Here is a 23,244-nt window from a genome sequence, read left to right as displayed (position 1 = left end):
GGGCTATATAGAAGTCCTTACTTGTATGTGACTATACTGGGTGGTGCAGTAACTTATACCTAGCTGCCATTCTTTGTTTAAAAACGATTCAGCGCTATTCATTGACACTAGACCTTCTGGGGAAGTTTGGTAAGGCTTTAAGCAAACTAGCGTTCTTTGGTTATCTTGATTAGATTATGTTATTCTGTTTGTATAGTTTCTCATGGGATGGCCTTTGTATTCTGTAAAAGACTTTGTAAAGGTATACCGGGAGAAACAAAGGGACTTGTGTTTTTCAATGGGTCTATTACCTAACTTAGAAGTAGTGCTGCTATATTTGTCTGAAAAACAAAATAATTTTCAGTATGTTGATTTCTAATATACATTGTAAGTGGATGGCTTTTTCACACTGCTCCTTGAGTTATTTATTAGTCGATTTTCCAATTCTTATATATTAAATATTGGTTACTTCACTCACTGTTTTCTCAGAACTGTGGTTCCGTTGTTGCAGCATTTGTTCAGAAGTTTCTTAGAGAGGGAGTCTGTAGGCAAATCTCCCATGAGTACAGGAAAAAGGGTTTGTGTACCTCCGATACCCTAAAGTTTTTTTTCTCCCTTCTCATAATGGTGTACTTTATTGTACTCTAGGTACAGTACAGTGTAGCAGCCTGCTGTGGTAGCATCCCTCAGTGACCACCGGATGCAGAGTCACTGGACAAATTCAAATCATCACAATGCATGACAGAACACACAATAAAACAGGAAGACACTGCACTACACACACACACACACACACACACACACAGTTTGCTTGCTGGACACTGGACAATTGTAATGTCAAAAAATATAGGCTGTTGCAGAAAATTATCAAACTCCGGAATCACCATCAGAATACTTCTTAATTATGGTATGAGGTTATGAAATCCTTGTGAAGTCTAGTTGTTTTTTTATATTTATATGACATAGACCGACTAAATACGTTAGAGTAAATTTTAATCCAAGCAATATCACAATAATATGCTGTTCTTCATTCACTCGCATACTTGTTGGTTGGCTTGGGCCAAACACAGAGACTAATCAGGTTCTCTATCTAATTTATGTTTCCTTTACAATCACCTTGAAACGAAAGATGCTCACTAACTCACTGCTACCCACAATTGGATGGCCAGAGATACCATGCTATGCAACATTTAAAAACTCTTAGAATACGCAATATTTTATCGATAGTATTGTTAATGTACATTAGTACTTAAAAAAGGAAAGTCTACTCTCTACAGCAGTGCTTTCCAAGCTTTTTAGACTCACGACCCAATTTACAGAACCACAAACTTTTGCGACCCATCTAGCCTTAATGAGACGAAGCAGGCAATTTCTTAATGTAACTAAAGCATCATGTGGTAGTGGGTTCTCATTTACAAACAGCACATTTTTCACTGGAATGGCCACTAATACACACAATGATAATGTACAGAAAGCTGTTTTCAGTGAATATTCCACATTTGTGCATCATCACGTAAAGTATCTTAATTTGTTTTGATCGCGTTAAAAGTCTTAGTGTCCATCACACTTCATAATTTAAAGCAGTGTGCTTCATATTTGCATTTCTAACAGCTGAATGTACAGTTCATTTCGAGGTATTCACATTTTGTTGTAAGTTGCAACAAAATGACATCCTATAGTCTTTTTTCTTTCACACTGTCTGTAGCCCAGAAAGATTGTCACGTAATTCACTTTGCTTTTCTTTCTAACTGTAAAGTGAGAGGAGTTTGTGAACAGCAGTCCCCATGTTAAAAAAGCAGCAATTTGTCAGAGACAGATCCTGACATTTGGTCTTGGCCTTTGAAGCTCAGGTAATGTTACAATGTAAATGTAGAATTTAAAGGCATCTTTATTTATTGTTTAGACTTTTGCTACCCACGAAAAATCGACTTGTGACCCACTAGTGAGTCACAACCCACAATTTGGGGAACACTGCTCTATAGAGTAAATAATCACTTGCGGCTTGGCTTGTGCATGATTTGGAAAGGTGCCATTTAAACAAGGCACCCACAAATGCAGTTTATTTGTGTCCTTTCTTAGTTTCCACAAGTAAAAAGTGACCATAATCGCCGAACAAAAAACTATTGTGAATTAATAAACCTATTTTCTATTTCACTTATTTCAGTTCAGTACATTTATTCAAATAGTGTGATGTTTATATTGAAATTTACCTCCCATATTTACAAGAGCAGCTCTTTGAACATTTGGCACCCAACCCGCCCAAAGACCTCGAACTCCTCCTTTGGCGACGATTGTCACAAACGCATGATACATGCCACGCACTCTGGAATAGAAAAAAAGAAACAATACAGTCTATAATTCAAGGCTAAATAAATGTTGACTTTTGCAGTAAAATCCAAGTCAGCAGTGTTATCTGGTAGATTACAAATGCACGCAGGTTCAAAGGCTAAAGGTTCTCAGTTTCTGCTGCAAGGCTGACATATCATTTCTAACGTAATTGCTACTATAAACAGACAATATAAGTAACTGAACCATTATATTAATGTAAAGCATAATGTGATGTAATCACGCGGCGACTACGTGCGAGTTCAGGGTATTGTGTATGTGCTTGAAATTTAACCATCTCAATTGAGCAAGTTCAATTAAAACTTGCCAAAAAGGAGGAAAGAGCAGTCGAAAAAAGGGCAGAAATTGAAAGAATATGTTGCGGAGAAAAATAATAAAGAAGTCAGATGTGCACTTTGGACCATAAAGATAACAGAGAATCTTAACAGTAAGATACCTTTTGAGTCTTGTCTGTACAAAAGTTTGTGGATCAAAAGCAGAGTATGAGTAAGATATATCTTGGCTTATAGATATGGCTTCACAAGATAAAAACACTTTCATTATGCATTACCTAGAAGAGATACGCTTAGATCAGGATTCTGGGACATTTGAAGCACCAAAAGACCCTATTACACTAAATGAAATATTAAGGAAAAGGAGCCCTAATGGCAAAGCCTCGGGCTGTTCTGTTGGAAATATCTAAAGCAATATTGATGTTACTTAACCATACCTTTCTTTAGCATATTGAATTAGTGAGACAATATAGTCCTCACAAGAGGATTTTTCCAGATTATGAGACCAAAAGTATCGAAGGACTGAGCAAAAATGCAACCGTTTCTCATCTCAGATTAATGCAATATATACTTCACTTAGTATTTTTTTCGATTTGCCTTTATGTTAAAAGCACATGATATTGAGAAAACAATGACTCTTAAAATGACTTGAAAGAAATATTTTATATGTATAAATTGCTGCACCTAAAGTGAGTAGTCCGCTGTGATTTCTAAACAATGGACTAAGGAAAAAACTGGGACGGAAAACTTGATCACAAAGCCTAGAATGCAATGTCAAGAAAAGGGAGCGGGCATTAGTTTTGTCTATGAGATTTGGGTTTAGTGGTTTACCATGTATAGAAGGCTTTAATTGGTAGTTTAGTAGGAAGTGGTCAAAGAGGAATGGTTGTCATTACTTGGGTTCAGACTGAAAACCCCAAGAATGAAGGGAGGAGAATCTGATTAAAGCAATGCTATTATGGTATCCTTATCATCAAAGAAGGAGCCTGGAGGGCGACAGGGCCAATACTTATCACTGCATGGCAGGACACGGTCACGCCAGCATTAAAAGCAGTAAGAGGGCAGACATCCAATGTTCTGTGCAGAACAGAAAGATGAACTGGGAGAATATGGTCAGCCTGCAGTCTTAAAGGTAAAGTGCAGATTTTCTTTATGCTGACTAATTGCAGTTTTCTTTCATATTCTTGTTATTTTTTTCTTTTTGCAAAACTCATTGTGAAAGAGCAGAGTTAACAGAAAATCATAGCAAAAACATTGGGGAGGGAGCGGGATTTGGCAAAAAGCTAAAAGTAATATTGGTCTACAGAAATTGCATTCTGTAAGCCCAGAAGTACTTGCATAGTCATTTCTGGGCATCTTATGGCCAATTTCTTTTTTTTTATGCGTGCTGCTGTTGGACTAAGAACTACCAAGAGCGTGGTACGAAATCTGAGCTGCGCTCAGCGTTTAAAAAAAACACAAACTTTCTTTACGAGCACATGATGGGCATAAAGTGGAAACTGAAGCTTTTACTTTCTCAAGAAAATGGAAAGGAAAATAAGGTTGAATGGGAATCTGCAGAAGACAGAAAATCTGACTTTTTCCCGCTATCTTGTCCTGTTTTGTGAGGGTTATTTCCAGTTCACTTTGGTGGTCTAACTCAGATCATATAAAAATTCAGTGTCTAATTTAAAGAAGCCGGTAGAAAGATCAGGATAAGCAAACAGTGGGCATTAGAACGAAACATGTATGTGTTTGGATCCAGGGTATGAGTTTTTGTTTAGCTAGTTAAACAACTATTCAAAGATCTGGATACAATCCAAAGGGTAAATATTTAAATCATAGCAAGTCCTTTTTATCAGTTCAACATGATGGCTGGTAAGTTAAAAAAGGTGATATCAAGTACTATATGAGACACGTTAATGTTATCAGTACAGGTGATGGGCATTTGTTTACCAACGTCACTAAATTGCTTAAATAATGTACATACTTACCGTGGAGCTTTTCCTTCTAGCCGCCTTCGTCCTTCCATTTGCATCTGAACCTTTACTAGATCTGTAGGACTAGCAAAGAACTGACCAATTGCACCTGCCAACATACCTCCAATCACAGATTTCCTAGATCAAGAAAGAAATGCCACATTCTTATAACCATCTTCGAGCTATTTATTGCGTTGCAGAGTTGTTTACTCAGAAATAGGCAAGTCCACCATTTAACGTTGCAAAATTACAACAGTATATACAAAGGATAGTGTTAGATACTGGACATCTTCAGAATAACACAAGCCATCAAATGAGTCTAAGAGAGCCTGTAAATCACAAGCCTGCAAATTTAGGAAAACAGCAAACCAATATTTGATACTACCAACTTTATTAAAGGTGAAATAGAACAGGTAAAAAGGAACCAGCTACTTTTGTCAACGGACTTTTTGGCAGACACTAACCAGATATTCCTTATATTCTAAATATCCCCAAGCACCGGACTACATACGCAAGATTTTTCAGAATAGCCCGGGAGCACCGAACAGAGTTTAACATATGAGCCATCCATGCATGCTGACATCAGATTCCTTTTGAACATTGTCTGCTCCCTCAGACGCAGAGTGCATTCGTAATTGAGTACTCGTGTATGTAGCTCGTTTATGTAGCTCTCTAGAACTGGGACCTTAAAAGATGTAAAAGGAGTACCTTTCACAGATTGTGGAGGTGGAAGGGCGGTGAGGAATCTGTGGTTTGATAGAGTATACACCACAATGAGCGTTAAGTAACTTGTTCTTCTGATTGATACTTCTAACTGCAGATTCTTCACCGTATGAATAGATACTAAAGCAGTATCATCCATGTTGATGGGTCTGTGGAATGGCTCTGTACAAAAAGTCCTGTACGACCCAACAGCGGAAACGCCTTTCCAGTTGGACCTGGATGACAAGCCAGTATTGGTTCATGAATATGTGAACTAGATGCCCATGACACAGCTTGACAGATATCCAGGGCAGATACTCAACATGCCAGTCCAGTGGTAGCTTCCTTGGCCCTGGTGGAATGAGCCCTCAAACCCTCCAGAGGATGCTTCTTTGCCATTGTGTGGCAGATCTTGATACAGAGAACGATCCACCTGGATGAGGTCCACTCCAGCACAGTTTTTTCTTTCTTTGGCCAGGAGACCCTCACAAAGAGCTCATAATCCGCTCTGTTATCTTTGGTACTTCCTATATTGAAGCACATGGTTGTTTTGGATCTAGGTAATGGAGTCTCCCTTCCTCTTTTGAAGGACAAAGAACATTTTCAGACCTAGAAATCGGTTACCAACTTATGAAGAAAGGCCTCCTTCGTCCTTTGCACCAGCTTGTCCTGGACGTGTTGTAAAGCAGTTTATTCGATAGTGCTTGAAGTTCACTCACAGGACAGGCTTGTGTTGTTACAGTGAGGAATATTGCTTTGAGAGCCAGCAAGCAAAGGAAAAAAAAGTGCATTAGCCCAAAGGGGGAACATCAGAAACCAAAAGGACAGAGTTACTGTCCAACTGTAACATCACCATAGGTTTCGGGGGAAACCTTTATAGAAATGCATCACAGCAGGGGATTTGAAGAGAGATGGCTGGTCAAACTTCTTACGGGTTAAAATAAGAACCTTTAAAAGTGCCGCCTGCATGTCCTTGCTGGGTTAAAGACAAACAAAAAGTAATGAATCCAACAATTTGGCCTGTAATGGGTCCGCATTACACCAGGCCACAAACCTATCCCAGCGTCACTTGTAAACTGCTTTCGCTGAAGGATACCTGGCTGCTAGGATAGCCAGGAGGTAGATCAAAATCTGTTAAGTGCAGTCGCACAAATGCCACGCATAGAGGTGTAGATTACGCAGGGCTGAGTGCTGAACCATGCTCCGATGCTGCGCTGGAAGATCCTCCAGAAGCTGCAGCTTAATTAGAAGACTGATGCTCACACCCAGAAGACCCAGGTACCGCACTTTGCTGGCCCAATCCGAAGACACTAGGATTACTTGGGCCCGGTGTGAGAAATTGGGTGGTTGATTGAAGGGGGTGAAAGTCTACTCAAGCAAGAGCCACAATTCATGTCAGGGTGAACCACAGAAAGTCACTAAATCGACCTGTGCTTAACCCTCTGGCAGCTTGGCACAAAAGCAGTCAGGCTTACCTTTAAGGCAAGGTGTAAAGTATTTATGAAGCACACAAACAGCAATAAATTGAAAACACAACACAAGAAAAATCCCACACCAATTTAGAAAAATAGAGTAAAATATAATTAATTATTTGAAATCAATACAACAAACATTTAATCATTAGAACCGGAGATATGCAATTTTGATGATTTATGGTAGGTATAGTGACTAAAAGCACAAAGTGCCATTTCAGCTATCTGGTCGCAGCAATGGAGTGCGGTCAGATACAAGGGCCAGGTGTTAAAAAGGGGTTTCAAAGACAACCAGTAACCAAAGACCCTTTTATGTTGCCCGGCGGTATCGCCTCTATGACCCACCAATGTTAATCAATGAAGAAGCAGGCGCTGGATACTGGAAGGCAGGAAACGAGGATTTTATTCTCTCCGGAGGAGAACACATCAATTCAGACAGCAAGTATCGTCACGAGGTGCTCTAACCACATCTCTGAGGCCTGGCCTCTTATACTAGGGTTTATGACCTTTATTGCACATAACACATTCTCGCAACATTTTGATATTTGAAAGAACATCCTCGGAATCTCCCCTTCAGACCCGTTCCCACATACATTTACAGTTGGATTCCCCACCCCGGTCACAACAGGTGATGGTTGTCGCACAGCAGGGCATTCCGCCGATTCACGGAATGCATGGGGTTGATCGGATCTCATAGGGTGGGGGTTTTGATCGGCTCGAGGGTCTTTTGATAGGGAGGGGAAGCTTCCTACTGTACGGGGTAATAAACAGTATCCGCAGGGCCAGGTGGCGGCCTGGGAACAAGGAAGACAAACGGGGACACAGGGAAAGGGGGTTTGCATCAAAAGGATCTGAGGCCATGAAAGGAATGAGGGGAGGTGTCGCGCTGGGAACAGGATGGGATTCTGTGGTGAAGCTGCGCTGAAGAGGGGTTTATGACCCAAGGCATGAGAGAGCGGGGGTTGTCAGCGTGTGGGGGGGATGCTTGCGAGGTTAAGAGAGAGAGAGACGCGCTGGCTATCAGCGAGGGGCAGGGAGGCCATGGTGCTCAAAATGGCTGCCGCTTACGCGCACGAATGGGCTCGAAAAGGGGCAAGATGGCGCCGATAATGTTCACCAAGCTTGTATTAATTTTCCACAGTCCTCCCTTTAACATTTCCAAGACATCTTGCTGGCCTATTTCCTATCTATACCTATTGCAGCGGTCATAAGTAAGGGAGAGGGGACTTAGGCAAAGGAACTGTACATATACATCATATTATAAACATCACATTGAAAAATCTCATCATCTAGTAAGCGGGTTCATCGTTAAGTTGGTTGTAGGAAAAGTCATCGTAATGTAATATCAGACTAGAATTACGTAGTGAGGGCGTTGGGTACAGATCATAGATACTTATAGTCATTCGAAATAGGAGCTGGTAAGTTATCATATAAGTAAGTCCTTGTTGTATTCGGCGGGAGCATAGTTAGTCCAATGGTGATTGGGAGAGAAAGGAGATATAGTAAAAATATCAGAGTTCTCGGTGTCTTTGTCGTCTTCTGTTGGCACTGTTGAGCACCTGGATTACAATTTGTTCTATCAACAGAAATGTTCATGTGGATTGAGTCGTTGGGGGTCTGCGGGTAGGGGTACATTTTGTTTGGTTTCGTCAGACCTCATAGGAGAAATGCGTTACGGTTTTGGAGCAGGTGCATTTTCTTCCGTAACGCAGAGCATAGGATTGCGATGAAAAGTGCAATTGTCCCTGAGTTGTGGGATCTGTTTGTTTCTTGAGTCTCTGTGGTGGGTATTTCCTGTTGCTTCCATCATCATCGAGGCGTTCAGCAGCGGGTAGAATCACATACTTCGTTCATCTTCTCTTTAGGGGCGACCCTTGGTGGAGTTCTAGGTCACCGTTCTGAGATTAACATAGTTCGTGGTCTACTCAGTCGGAGTTCCCTCCCTTTTGACGCAGGGAATACCCCTTTCTGGGTAGCTCAGTAGGATTTTGGAGGAACTTGGAAGTTCAGGTGGAAAGGTGTGGGTGTGAACAGTCCTTATGGTAGGTCGGAGGAGGAGGGGATGGAGCAGGGCCAAGTCGGGAACAGATCAGGGGGATGGAGAATTTGAGACAGGCGGGTCCATAACCAAGTTCAGAGAGCGGGGACCTTTTGGCACACGTCGATCATAGAGCAGGGGCTTCAGGTCAGCCCTTTCCTTAGTTTTGTCTGAAACAGTGCCTCATCCTGCGACTCCTTACTGCTGTGGTCTCGCCTCGGCCTCCGTCGCTGATGTTCCACAATCCGCAGTCAGGCCGTGTGCTCCCACATCCGGTCTCTTTCTCCTCCGACAGTGATACCCTTAAATGAGTTTTGAAAAGACAGTCTTTAGAGATTTTGCAGAAGAAGGTAATTACATAAATCTATTTCTCTCCCAACACCAAGCAACTGGGGTAAGCACTCGCTACATTTGAGATTTTTGCAGCCAACGTATAAACAATTGATGATGGGTTTGCTGGATTCCTTACAACTTCCTTTTGTGGCTAATTCTTTGGCGCTTTGTTGGTTATTACATTCATTTGTAATAGGTACGAGGTCTGGTACCCATTCATTGCATTCGTCTATTATAGTAGATGTCAGTTCTTCTGGTAGAGACCCATTTCCCTAGTACGAGTCTTGCAAGGCTAGGCTGGTCTTCAGGGCTTTGTATTTTACGAAAAAGTGCAACGTGCTATTCACCATAGTCTGATAGGCATCCTTCTGAGGGATGAACATAGGCTAAACAACTCTTCATTACATCAAAACATCCTATTTTCAACAAGGCTTACTGCAACAAGTTCTTTGCGATTTTCGATCTAATTTTAACTTTGCACACATCTTTCTAACTTTCTATATAAATTCTCGCAACCTGGTTACTACAAAAACTCGGAGGGGGCTTGCGATAATTATTAAACTTATCCTTGGGGTGGGTGGGATCTTATGGAAAACAATTAGGAACACAGCGAATTGGAGCAAGGGGCGTTTTTCAGGTCCTCGTTCAGGGCAGCTGATACCAAACTGGGGGCATTTTGGGAAGACGGGGGTGTCTCGATCATTTCTTACTGCTTGGGGTATGGAGACAATTTGGAATGGGGATGGTCGCATTACCACAGACATATTTTATCATAGAAGCCACTGACAAATAGTTCCCTGACTGTGGGTCAAATTTAGGGAACCTTAGTCGTCTTACCTGTCCCTTTCCTTTTGGCCAATTTAAATTTCATCCATATTTAGCAGAAAAGGAGAGGTAGTAACGTGGTACCGATACAATTTTATTTAGGACGAATTTGTGCAAATACTTGTGGTATTTGGGGCCAATCAGGAGGTGCACCAGGTTCGCCAATTAGGTGCCAGTCGCTAGGAAGAGGGAAAGTGTGGAGGGGTGGAAGAGAGAGAGAGAGAGAGAGAGAGAGAGAGAGAGAGAGAGAGAGAGAGAGAGAGAGAGAGAGAGAGAGAGAGAGAGGTGGAGAGAGAGAGACAATAGGCCAAACAGTACACGTGTAACATGGAGAATGACCGTGTATTGTTTGGGCTACTCAGTGCGTCACCCAACGTTAGACGTTTCGGGTCTGTGTTAGGATGTAGAAAGCATGCAGTTTTGGGACGGAAGAGCATTAGGTCAGGTACAGAAAGGTCGTGCATTGGGTAGGGCGTCTTTTTTGTGTCGTCTTGCAGCGTTAATCCGTTTTCATGCATCGGGCGTGACGTGGCTCCAGATCCTTTACGGTACCCTAATCAGGATCCCAATGTAATCTGCAGAGGGAAAAAGGAGGAAAAAGGGGGAGGTGGGGGAACAACATTCGAACACATCAAATGTGCGGGCACGAAAGTCCTTTACTTACCGCATACTCGTACTTATCTCTTCGGGATATAATCCCTAGGGTCTTGGTCTCTGAAGTCAAGGGGGCGGGCAATGTGATAGGTGGTTCATGGGGGGGGGGGGGGTTCGAGGATGGCATTAAGGATCGTGTGTAGGGAAACGCTAAAAAAGGAATCAGAGGTGCCTAGCGTGAGGTACCCGGTTTTGTAGATGTATCCGGCCATCGGGATCCTTAAATCATTCCCAAAGCTGTGATGTTCTAAGGCATATCAGTTCTTCGTTCAACCCTGTACCTTAGTACCTTCGACCACCATATCTTTATAACATTTTATCAATCACACCGCTTTACTTTACCCATTCTCAGAAGTCGAGGTCCTTCTTCATACGTTAGTTCCTGAGTTTAGTCGCATATTTTGGAGGCAACGTATCATACCTTTGATTCGATCATCAATCCGGGGCCGAACAACCATTTCTTCAGATAACCTTAAAAAAAGGAGCAGAACGGTTGCGCACAGAAAAACCCTCCCACCGATACCCACATTTACAAAAGTATGTGATGCCTATTCATAGTTTTGAAGACCTTTATTTGCATAATCATTCAGTACGTAAAATGTGAGAGTGCAATCATATTTTGGCCGGACATGTCGACGATGGAAGCACATACAGTAGGGGGTTATTTTGTAGCACAAGAACATGTTAAAAAAAAGGCCTAATTAATTATTTGCAAGTAACTAAAAACATTTCATTGCGTGATGGGGAATCAGGGGCATTTCAGTTCGTAAATGGAAACACAGTCAAGCTCATCGTAATCACATTTCCTAGATGTATACCGTGGGTGTGCATCATAAGCGACGTTATGTACCAGTTACAATAAATATCAAAATAAATCGTTCATTGAAATCAACATGTTTACGGAACCCCTTTCAAATGTTCGCCAAGTGAACCCTCCTCCCTTTCTCATCGAGTGCGCAATGGTTCGTATATATATCTTAGTACATCAAGTTTCATTAGCTAAGTAACACCACGAGGCATCCGTTAGTTCCTATTGATACCGGCGCCATTTTGGGCGAGGCCGGTTTAGTCCGGAAGTAGCATCAGGGGAAAAAAATGTCCCCGACGATTGGCGGTTGGACCAGGGTCCCTTTCGGCAGTTCAAAAAACTGTGCTAACAGAGGGGCTGGTGGTGTGGACCGTCAATCAAGAGGGAGGGGGTAGAGTCTTTCTTACCGGGTCATGTTGATGTTCAGCCGGAACTTACTCGAGTTCGTTAGCCCATAATGTTCCTGGGTGGTTCAGACGGAAGCTGATGCAGACACGAGAGCACCGCCATCTTGTTGCTGTGCCGTGGTTATTTCATTAGTGATCAATGCAGCTGTTCCCCACCGGAAGCCTGAAGGGGCTGAGGGCTCTTGGGACTTTGGTAGAATCTTCAAAGTCGAGGGGATGTTTGTCGATGGTGGGGGCTTGCGCCCAGGTGGGCAAGTGCCCGAGTTGCAATTTCGGACAAAGTTACTCCAGCGGCCTAGACCCGCCTTCCGAGGGCCCAGACGCCATTTTGAGACCCTGCGGCAGCCGCCCTTCGTCGTATCGATCAGGAGTGGAAGAAACTTCTTATGGTGATGAAAAACAGAACATCATGTTGTTGGAGCAGGACATTTTGGTTCGGGGCGCCAGGGTGCAGCAGTGGAGCCTTCATCTGGGGAGGTGAGGGAGGCTCGCCCGTGCCGTCCCCCTCTCCCGGCGCATCCCACGCCGTCCCTTTGAATCAGGGGTGCACATGATGACCACCCTACACCCCTGATTCCGACTCTTGGGGGACCATCGTACGTCCGGTGTTATTCAAGTAGGCCCATCGGACATTGTGTGTCCTGTGTTGCGGAAATATACCAGTCGGGCATTATATGTCCTGCGCAGCGTAGGTATATGGCCGTCGCCCGGCTGGAGGACATCGGCGCCGGACCAGGGCAGGGAAGCCTCCTACCTGTGGAGGCGGGAGAGGCTCGTCCGCGTCGCCTCTCCCTCCCTGCCCACCCTGCATCCGCTCGATGGAGGAATTCGTGATGGCCGGACCAGGAGATACGAGGGAGGGGGTCATTTGCATCCGCCCCCTCCCTACTCGTGGCCCGGGGGACGCCATCCCTGGAAGGGTAGTATGGGAAGACCATTTCATTGCCTGCTTTGTGGAGCCTCCAGTACCTTCTCGCCGGCGATCTCCTTTGGTCCATGGTTGCTGGCAGGCCCCGCCCCACACGTGTTATGTGTTTCGGGTGGGCGGGACCATCGAACTGTTACATTTCGAGGACTTCCGGAGTGAGCATAATATGTTTTATATTTCTCCTATTAGTACAGTTTGTTTTAGAGAGTGTTCTACTAGTTATTCTATTTACCGTTGGCTGTGTGTTTTCTTTACCGTAATTAAATCCTAAGTTATATAATAGACGCTTGGCTTCCTTGAGTCCTTTCTCTAACGGGGGTTGTTTACACTGGCCTGTAATTGTGTTTGTTTTTCAGAGTGGGGGAGCAACAGAGAGCAATCAGTCCCAGAACTCTAACATGTCGTTAAAATTGGTCTGACGAAATCTGTGCCATCGAGCATAATCAAACGGGGTGGTTCTGTCTGTCCTGTCTGCACTAGTCTGATTGGTTTTTATCTCGCGCCTTTTCCCTTTTTGTCGGCCTGTTCTTTCTGTCGACCCTCCGTTCTTACCTATGCTCTGCAGAGTCGGGCATTGGGCTTTCCAGTGCCCGAGACATTTACAGAAAGCACATTGGTTTTGTCTTAAATCTGTTCGTCCTGTGCATAGTGTCGGGGGATTACCTTCGGGTCGTTGTGTTCCGGGGTTGACTTGTCGGCACATCCCTTTACACCGTTCTCTTTTCATGTCTACTCCTCGGAACTGTGCCATCGCTGGCCCGTCCCTTTGCCTACTAGACGTTTGGAGGGTTGTCCGTCGTGTCCCTTCACCTTTTCTGAATTCGTCGCCTTCCCTTCGTCGTGTGGCTTGTTTGCGCCACATACCGAGACTATCGAGCATAATAGGTGTTGTTTCATTCCTACGAAGGGCTATTTCTACCGTTTCTATTTTGTCAAGATCAAAGGATCCTCTCAGTGGCCACTGACTTTCTCGATCCCTTTTCGTATATTTATGCCACAGCTCACTATAGGCTATAGCGATCAATCCATGCTTCATGAACATGTCCTTATTAGGGGTGCCTTCCAGTGGAGCCGGATGGTTCATCTCTAACAAGCGGTCCGGGCTAAACAGGCTACTAACCAGTGGGGAGAAGACAGGCATGACGGATCACAATGGGATAATAGTCAGCACTACCTATCTTATCGCTGCGTGCAAAGACTAGACAGAATATTTCTATTCTACGTTGTTTGTACGTAGTGAATACCTCATGAACCAATCTTGAGCAATCAATGTTAGGTCAAAAATAAAAAATCAATATGGTCAATGGGGAGAATAAGTAGGCTCGCAAAGGTTCGCGTCACCTACCCTTTCACTATCTGCAAAGAGGGGACCTATTCTTCCCTGTTTGCAGACAGAGAATCTCCAGAAAACAATCTATAACAGTTAATCAATGGGGGGGGGGGGCAATTGTTCAATGGGGGAGAAAGATAGGTCCGACGGGTGCGTACCTATCCTTCGCTGTTTATAAAGGGAGAGCCTGTTGTTTCTCCGTTTGCAGACAGCGAATCTCCAAATAAATTAACAAAAAGTAATACTAGTATTTTCTCATCAATTATCAATCTCTTTCAATTATCAATCACTTTCGCAATTCGTCGTGTTTACACGACCTTACCCGGACCGCATGGACAGTTTCTTGTCTTCCGAATCCAGCGCCCGATCGTCCTCTTCTCTTCGTACTTCTCGTGGCACTCCTGATGGTTCCCAGTCAGGACCGCAGATCACTCGAGAGAGGTCTGTTCGGAACCAGTGAAGTTCGGATGATCGGCTGTCAGACGAGGGTCTATCGGACAGGGTACCTTCCGATCGTTGCAGTCGTTCACTCTATCGTCAGGACCTCTCCCACTGGATCCACGAGTCGCTGATGGGCCCCACGTTTGGGACGCCAATTGTTAAAAAGGGGTTTCAAAGACAACCAGTAACCAAAGACCCTTTTATGTTGCCCGGCGGTATCGCCTCTATGACCCACCAATGTTAATCAATGAAGAAGCAGGCGCTGGAGACTGGAAGGCAGGAAACGAGGATTTTATTCTCTCCGGAGGAGAACACATCAATTCAGACAGCAAGTATCGTCACGAGGTGCTCTAACCACATCTCTGAGGCCTGGCCTCTTATACTAGGGTTTATGACCTTTATTGCACATAACACATTCTCGCAACATTTTGATATTTGAAAGAACATCCTCGGAATCTCCCCTTCAGACCCGTTCCCACATACATTTACAGTTGGATTCCCCACCCCGGTCACAACAGGTGATGGTTGTCGCACAGCAGGGCATTCCGCCGATTCACGGAATGCATGGGGTTGATCGGATCTCATAGGGTGGGGGCTTTGATCGGCTCGAGGGTCTTTTGATAGGGAGGGGAAGCTTCCTACTGTACGGGGTAATAAACAGTATCCGCAGGGCCAGGTGGCGGCCTGGGAACAAGGAAGACAAACGGGGACACAGGGAAAGGGGGTTTGCATCAAAAGGATCTGAGGCCATGAAAGGAATGAGGGGAGGTGTCGCGCTGGGAACAGGATGGGATTCTGTGGTGAAGCTGCGCTGAAGAGGGGTTTATGACCCAAGGCATGAGAGAGCGGGGGTTGTCAGCGTGTGGGGGGGATGCTTGCGAGGTTAAGAGAGAGAGAGACGCGCTGGCTATCAGCGAGGGGCAGGGAGGCCATGGTGCTCAAAATGGCTGCCGCTTACGCGCACGAATGGGCTCGAAAAGGGGCAAGATGGCGCCGATAATGTTCACCAAGCTTGTATTAATTTTCCACACAGGTAAGTTCCTCTGAAAAAGATAGCTTCTAAAGACTAGCAGGAAGAGTCCAGTTTGCAATGGAGGAGGAAGCAAGGAGCAGGGAGAGTGTTGCATATGTTCCTCCCTGTAGTGGGAAGAGCAGGCTATTCTGTCCGGGTTTGCAGATGGTTGTTGCTGGATATTCGCATTGGTGGTCACGATTGGCTATCGCGTGAAGTGCAGATCTGACGCTGCCAGTCGTCGCTGGCAGTCACTGTAGCACGAGGAGTCAGGAACTTCGCGTTGGCAAGATCATAGAGTGGTCGCGAAGAGAACAACATTTCAGGATTTCTCCTTTTTTTCATGGAGGAGCTCAACTGACGCCATTAAAAGAGTCCAGGACCTGGGAGGCACCACTTAGGGGGGGGGGGGGGGGGGGGGGGTATGGGGGGGGATCAGAAACTCACTCCAGCAGAGGCCAGAAGGCCTCATGCAGGCCAAGTTGCAGATCCAGGCATGTCCAGTTGCAGCAGGCTATGTGGGGCAGTTGCAAAGAGGCCTCTGGAGTTTGCTGTGTCCCTGTATCTCAGAACAGAATGTCAGACAGCCGACTTTTGGAGCCTGGGATGAACGGTGCAGGTGCAGTGTTCTGTGGGGCAGTCCTTCTCTAGTATCCACAGGTCGAGGCGTGAACTGAAGAGTGAGTCTGAGCATCCTGTTTTTATACCCGTTGGCCCCTTCGAAGTGGGGAAAGCTTCTGGAGTGTTCCCCTGACTGCCTTGGTCTCAGTCCGTCGGAATGCACAATAGAGGAATGTGAAGTCCTTTGAAGTGCATATGTGGTAGGTGACAGCTCCTCCCACCTCATACTGCCAGAGAAGGTCCATGCTGCAAACACCCAGACCCACTACTGTAATGCTGTCTGGGAGAAATATACAAAGGCCAACTGTCAACTACAACTATGCATGTGAACCAGAAAACAGACTGCAGGCACTAAATGGTTAAGAAAAGAAGATGCCAACTTTCTAAAAGTGTCATTTTCCAAATTGTGACAAAAAATGTGACTTTACCATTATATAGGTTTTGAAATTTCAGTTCCTCAGACACCAAACATGACTTTCCAACCTATTCCCAATCAAAATGGATGACTCATTAAATAAAAAAGTAACTATGAGAGATAGGCCTAGCAATAGTGAAAAACGAATTTGAGTGTAGGAAAGTGCCCCTTTTTGCAAAGTTACGCCCCACTGTTTGCCCGACATCTGATGCAACCTGATTTGATGTGCGCTGGGTCTCTGCCAACCAGATTCCCAGGGCCCGTGTTCTTGCTAAAAAACTGTACATTTGTACCCACATTTGGCACATCCATGGCCACAGGTAAGCCCCTTGTAAAAGGTACCATGGCTACCAAGGGCATGGTGACAAGTGAAGGCCTCCAAGACTGCAGCACCTATTGTGCCTCCCTTAGAGGCCCTGCGCACCTTAACACACACACACTGCTATTGAAGGCTGCATGTTTTGGTGCAGAGAAAAGTGAAGAGTCAACATGGCACACATCCCTGTGTGCCATACCTGCAACCCATTGCCTGAGGAAAGTCACGCTTATAGCAGGGTGCACTACCCCTCAGGTGAAGGTACGGTACAGCGGCATGAGCCCTGTACCCCTACAGAGTCCAAGTCCATTCTTAGACATTGTAAGTGTAGTAAAGCCATAAAGATTATATGGTCTGGGAGTTGGTCATAACGAACTCCACAGCTCCATAATGGCTTTACTGAAAAGGTTTGGCAGCAAACTTCTCAGCACATTAAACCCCCACTGATGCCAGTGTGGGATTTAATGTAAATGCACTCAGAGGGCATCTTAGAGAAGCCCCCTGAAAATCGACGAGCCCTGGTGTGGTTCCTGAATGGATTTGCGCCATTTGCCACCACCACACATGTTTCTGGACCCCTGGGTAGAGAGCCTTCGCTCTCTGGGTCCAAAAACAAAGCCCATGCTGGGCAGAGGTGTCAGGCCTCGTCTACCAGGATTGGCCGGGTGCGCGAAGGGGAATCTTCAAAAGCCTGCCGCCTTTGGGAGCTGTCCTGCCTTTTGCTGCCCCCAGCAACTTGCTCCCAACGGTTCTGCCCCCCCCCCCCCACTTTGGGCGGGAAAATCGGCTGGGAAAATCATGCTAGGAAGAGGGGTGTGCCCACCTTTGCCAACCCCACCCCTCAGGTAAGGGAGGCCAAGCACACATCTCAGTCCACTCCATCTTGAGGATGAGGGGACTCAGCCAATTAGGGAGCGGAATAGGGTGTGCACCCACCCCAAGGAAGGGACAACCGAAATTTTGTGTTTAGGGGCAACCCTGAACCTTGCCTTTTAAGATTGGAGGAAGAAAGAATAAGGACCGTGCTGACCCAGGATAAGGAGGATATCTTCTGCTTTGGCCCTAGCCCTAGCGGCCAGTCCCGCCTCCGACCTGCCTACAGCGTAGAAACAGGCGTGTCCAGGAGCTCCCAGAGGACATGCCCTGCACTCACCTTACAGACGTTGTCTCCCGTGAGCACCGGATTTTCTAAAAGACTCCAAGACCAGATTCCAGATTCCGACAACTCCGCAATTCTGCACCACTCCGCACCAGAAGCCCACGGCCCTAATTAGAGTGGCCCAACACCCCGAGGAGGTCTTCGTAGCGTTCCTGACCTGGCATCTGGTGATCCCCGACCTCCCTCAAGCTTCAAATTGACACCTGCAGCCTCAACCTGAAGGGTCCCATCGACCCGGAATGGTAAAGAAACCAGATGCCAAAAGACACCACTGCACCTGACATCCAATGGCCTTGGGTGGACCAACCGACGGTGTCCAGGAATCACCCAAGAACCCAACTTACCTCTCCAGCCGGTGGTTACCTTCAGGAAGTCGCCTGCCCGAGCCTGCAGCAACTTTGCCGAACCAAAGGTCTCCAATGAGAATCACAGGGTCCCTGATGTCTTCTGGGCCCCCTGCACCCAGCTGCCCCAGTGCCGCTGATGGTGCAGCTCCTGCACGGATTGTTGGCCCCTGCAGTGCTGACCCTAACCCCAGGAGCTTTGCTCCCACACCCGAGAGGCCTGCTCATGAGCAGTCCCTAACTGAAGGCCCCCTTAGCCCCATTGGTCACCATTGGGCCCCTGCACTGCACCGGGCCGCCCCAGTGCTGCTGGAGGTGCAACTTGAGTGCCTACCTAGACCTTGGGGAACCTTGGTCCTAACCCCTAAAACTCCCACTCGAGAGACATTTACTTACCCGTGAAACCGATAACCATAACCAGGAAAAAGTCATTATAACTTACCCCAAGAAAAATCGTACTTACCTCGGTGTGGTATCTAGGCACACCACCCCTAGGAGTCAAAGTAATCTAAAAGTAATTATTGTGTGTTGTAAACTGTAACGATTGCAAATTCAACCACAACTGCATTTCCTTGTGAATCTTGCATTTGAGAGTATATATTACTTACCTGTAACAAGTCCTGCTTGGTTCTTAAAATAAAACATAAGTATACCTTTTTATACTTACCAAATAGGTCTGGATTCAGACTCCGAGTGTGTGCCATCAATCTTGATTGAGTGAAAACAATAAATGCTTAACACACCCTCTGGATAAGACTAACTGCCTGCTCACACAACCACAAAGAGAGCGGTTAGTACTTACCAAATTTAGCCTCTGCTATACCTCTGGGGACTTCCTGGACTGTATGCACACTATACCTTACTATGGTATAGTACAGTGTTTCCCAAACTGTGGTCCGCGGACCCCCAGGGGTCCGTGACACATTCCCAGGGGGTCCGTAGACAACAGTTTTAAAAGCACAGAAATGTTTCTTGTATAATTAGCAGCTTTCCAGCAACAATAAAAGTGTCAAGAGAATGCCAGTGATTAATGTACCTGCTGGAGAGCAGGAGAGTTTTGTTCAGTGGCAGCTTTGATTTAACTAAAGTAGCACAGAGGGTTAATGTGCCTACTGCAAAGAACGTGTAACATGCATCTTAAAAAGCAGTATTGTATGTGCCTAGGTTCGTGGTTACTGCTTTTGTCACAGATTCTTTTGTTGCTGTGCACTTCATAAGTGACAATCGTAATCTAGCAGAGGGACCTATAAACTGTCATCAAAGAGCTGCTTGGAAACTGCATGGTACCAGTTAGTAACTTATATTTTGTCCCAGTTATTCATTATCCTGATGCTGCTAAAAATATATATTTGGGTGGAAATACATTTTTAATGTTAAAGTCAATGCTAGCCACTGTTATGTTCTGAATCCTGAGTTTGTGCTTTCCCAGACCAAGCACTCTTTAAATATTTTATATACACACTGATTTACATGTATGATTCAATGTCTCTATATGTGTGTGATGTAAAGTGCTCTGACATCCTACAATGGTAAGAGAGATGCTTAAAAAAAATGAAATACATGTGACAGAGGGGCTATTACTTCAATATAAAATACTAAGGGCCAGATGTACGATCTGTTTTTATAGGCGCGAACGGGTTTGCGAACCCGTTTCCGCATGCATAAACCTATTGGGCCATGTATTTAGCCTATTTCGCGAGTCGCAATTTGTTTGCGACTCTCTAAATAGGCTTTGCAACTGGCTATTTGGAAGGGGCATTTCCTTCCAAATAGCAAATCTCAAAACCTTGTACAAATGTTTTGCGGTCGCAAAACAGTCACAATTACCACCTACTTCAAGTAGATGGTAATGCATTCGCAAATGGGAAGGGGTCCCTAGGGGACCCCTTCCCCTTTGCAAATGAATGCAAAATTATTTTTTACGGGCAGGCAGTGGTCCCAGGGACCTCTGCCTGCCCTTAGAAAATGAAACGAAAGAGTTTCATTTTGCTTTTTTTTTTTTTTTAAATGCATGGTAAAAAGGCTGCATTTTTTTTTTAAAACTGCTTTATTTAAAAGCAGTCAGCAACATTGTGGCCTGCAGAGCACAGCAGGCCACCATCGCTGGGAGGGCTGGCATTCCCAATGGGCCTGCAAATTGCGGGAGGCTCATTAATATTAATGAACCTCGCAATTTGCGACCCCATTGGGAATCCCAAACAGTGTTAAACACACTGTTGTACATTTCATTTAGCAACTCGCAATTTACCACTCGCAATGTGTCGCCAATTCGCGAGGCGCTAAATGAAATGATCATACATCTGTCCCCAAAATCCTTAGTACTTTGAGTATTTGTTTTGTGTGCACACGTGTGTATTTTTTTTTAATTACTGTTTTAATGTTTGAAATTTAACTCATACATATTGCTTGGGGGTCCCTGGCTTCCGGTGGTGACTCAATGGGAGTCAAAAGTTTGGGAACCACTGGTATAGTACATACAGAGCCAGCTTCCAACAGAGTTTTTCACTACTGTGACATGTAAAACTTATTTTACATGTCCAGCTTTTTGAATATGATGCACTCTGATCTTTTGGCTGTTTAGGGCCTCCCCTAGGGGTGGCTTATATGTATTAAAAAGGAAGGTTTAGGCCTAGTAAGAGGTTTAGTTTGCCAGGTCGAAAGGCTGGCACGAGAAATGTTTTAAAAGGCTACTTATGTGGGTGGCACAATCAGTGCTGCAGGCTTACTTGCATAATTTAATTGACAGGCCCTGGATACCTGTAGTACCTGTTTACTAGAGACTTATAAGTAAATTTAATGTGCTAATTCGGTGTATGACAATTTCAGCATGTTTAAAAGAGAGAGTACAAGCACTTTAGCACTGGCTAGCAGTGGTAAAGTGTGGAGAGGCCCATGATCAACAAAAACAAATTCAGCAAAACAGGAGGAGTGAAGGCAAAAAGTTTGGGAGTAGACAACACCAAGACTGAGGTCTAACACCTAGATGTTCCTAATCTTCTTCAGTACTCGAGACAAAAGAGGTAGCAGTACTAAATGCCCTGAAAAGCCAGCCAGTTCCAGAAGCGATGAGTCGACTACCACAGGAGAAGGAACCCCACACCGGCCTGCTTGTTGCAGTACCACATGGCGGTGGGGCTGTCTATGAGGACTGCACTAGACGTCACTTGATGGAAGGTAGGAAGGCTTTCAACGCCAAGCGAATCACCTGCAACTCAAGCAAACTAATGCGGAGGCAAATCTCCACCAAAGACCAGAGTCCTCTGATCTCCACTCTCCCACATGATCTCCGCAACCCAGTAGCGATGCATTCATCAGCACCGTCCACTCTGGCTGGGCAGGGAAAGAAGTCTACTGCAGGCCCAATTACAGTATAATGGTCATGACTGCAGATTGAACCTGACAGTTTCTTTTGGTGCTGGGCAGACTGAGACTTCTGCTTACACTGAGGAGCTTGAATGTGCCACTTGGCATGGTCAGGATGCAGGAGGGCAGAAAGCCACAAAACCTTAGAACCATCCTCACTGAGCCCCAGGATAGTGGCCGAAACATTGCTATCATAGCGCGAATGTCCTAGACTCATTGGGCCAGCCAGAGGAAAGGTATGGAATTGCACCATTTCCAGGGTGGCTTCGATAAAGGGATTCTCTGAAAAGGAGTCAAGTATGACTTTGGCACATTGATTGTGAACCACAACAATGTAAGAAGGTTCGCCATCGTCTGGAAGTGGCCTACGACAAACTGTAACAAACCTGCCTTCACCAGCCAATCATAGAGTTATGGTAACTTTGGTATTTTCAAACTCCAGAGATGTGCAGTGACAATCCTGATCTAAAGGGATGGCTAGAGGACTGCAGGACGGGAACATAAAAATACGCATCCTGCAGATCCACTCCCAACATTAAGTCGTCTGGATCCAGAGCAGATAGAACCTGGGCTATGTGAGCATTCTGAATTTATTCATTTATTCATTTTCGGGAAGACATTGAGAGGCCTTAGATCGAAAATAGGGCTGGAGACTGAGAAGTTTATTGCCCTTGCTGGCCTAAACATTGCCTGCTAGATTACCTGCTGTGGCTTCAAACGTGCTGAAGTATCTGCTATTGTTGTGGGGGACTCTGGTGCTGCCAATACGTGAAACTCCTAGCGATGCATTGAAACTTATGAAATTGTTGTTGGTATTGCCAAGTGCACAGTTGCTCCGCTCTCTTTAAAGCATTCCAGGGCGGAGAAAGCCTCCTTGCGAAAGAGGTGCAACCCGAAGGGCATTCCCATGAGTGATGCTTGAACACCACCTGAAAACTCTGTGGTTCTCATTCACGTTTGGCACAGCAGCACCACAGTAGTGGCCACTGCCCTGGCTAGGGTGTCATCAGGGTCCAGTCTGGAGCAAATTTTTGGCAGCATCCTGGCTATCCCGAATGGTGCAGGCTCGCCTTGTCGTAACACTTCCAAGGCAAGGGAGGAGACCTTAGCAAGCAGCTGGTGTTGATGGATCTGAGGGCAAGATTGACAGAAGAAAACATTCTTTCCACAAGGTCTCCATTTTCTTTGACTCTCAATCTGGAGGGATTGTGGGTAAAGAATTAGGGTTCACCTTGCTGTAGGAAGTCTGTACCACCAGGCTTTCTGGCGTAGGATGTTGTGTTAAAAGGGCTGGGTACCCTGGAGCTGGCTTTGATTTGTCAGTCAGAAGGGATCGATGCCATGCAAAAAGCCACTGAGCCTTTGTGTGTGGCTTTGGACGAGGTTGGTACATATTCAGTAAAGAGTTGGTCAGCAATATAGGTACGATGTCCTCGTCTGGAGGTGCAGGATGCAGAATCTGCTCCGGAGCTGAACCTAAAGCAGGTTCGGAAGGCATAATATACGCCAAGGGCAGACACA

The 23,244-nt window shown here is 45.3% G+C and overlaps 1 protein-coding gene across 2 annotated transcripts in view; it reads right to left on the bottom strand.

Moving 5' to 3' along the window:
* SLC25A27 (solute carrier family 25 member 27) overlaps positions 1–23,244 on the bottom strand; it is a 174,840-nt gene that overhangs the window by 105,723 nt on the left and 45,873 nt on the right. For both annotated transcript variants that reach the window (XM_086926237.1, XM_086926238.1), the window contains exons 4-5: positions 4,571–4,693; positions 2,190–2,302 (exon numbers count right to left, since the gene is read on the bottom strand). In XM_086926237.1, the coding sequence (XP_086782363.1) occupies positions 2,190–2,302; positions 4,571–4,693 (236 nt within the window). The remainder of the gene's footprint in view (positions 1–2,189; positions 2,303–4,570; positions 4,694–23,244) is intronic.

This window comes from Lissotriton vulgaris, chromosome 6, assembly GCF_964263255.1.
Source record: "Lissotriton vulgaris chromosome 6, aLisVul1.2, whole genome shotgun sequence".
Classification (NCBI taxonomy): Eukaryota; Metazoa; Chordata; class Amphibia; order Caudata; family Salamandridae; genus Lissotriton; species Lissotriton vulgaris.
This window is presented reverse-complemented; position numbering and strand designations above follow the sequence as displayed.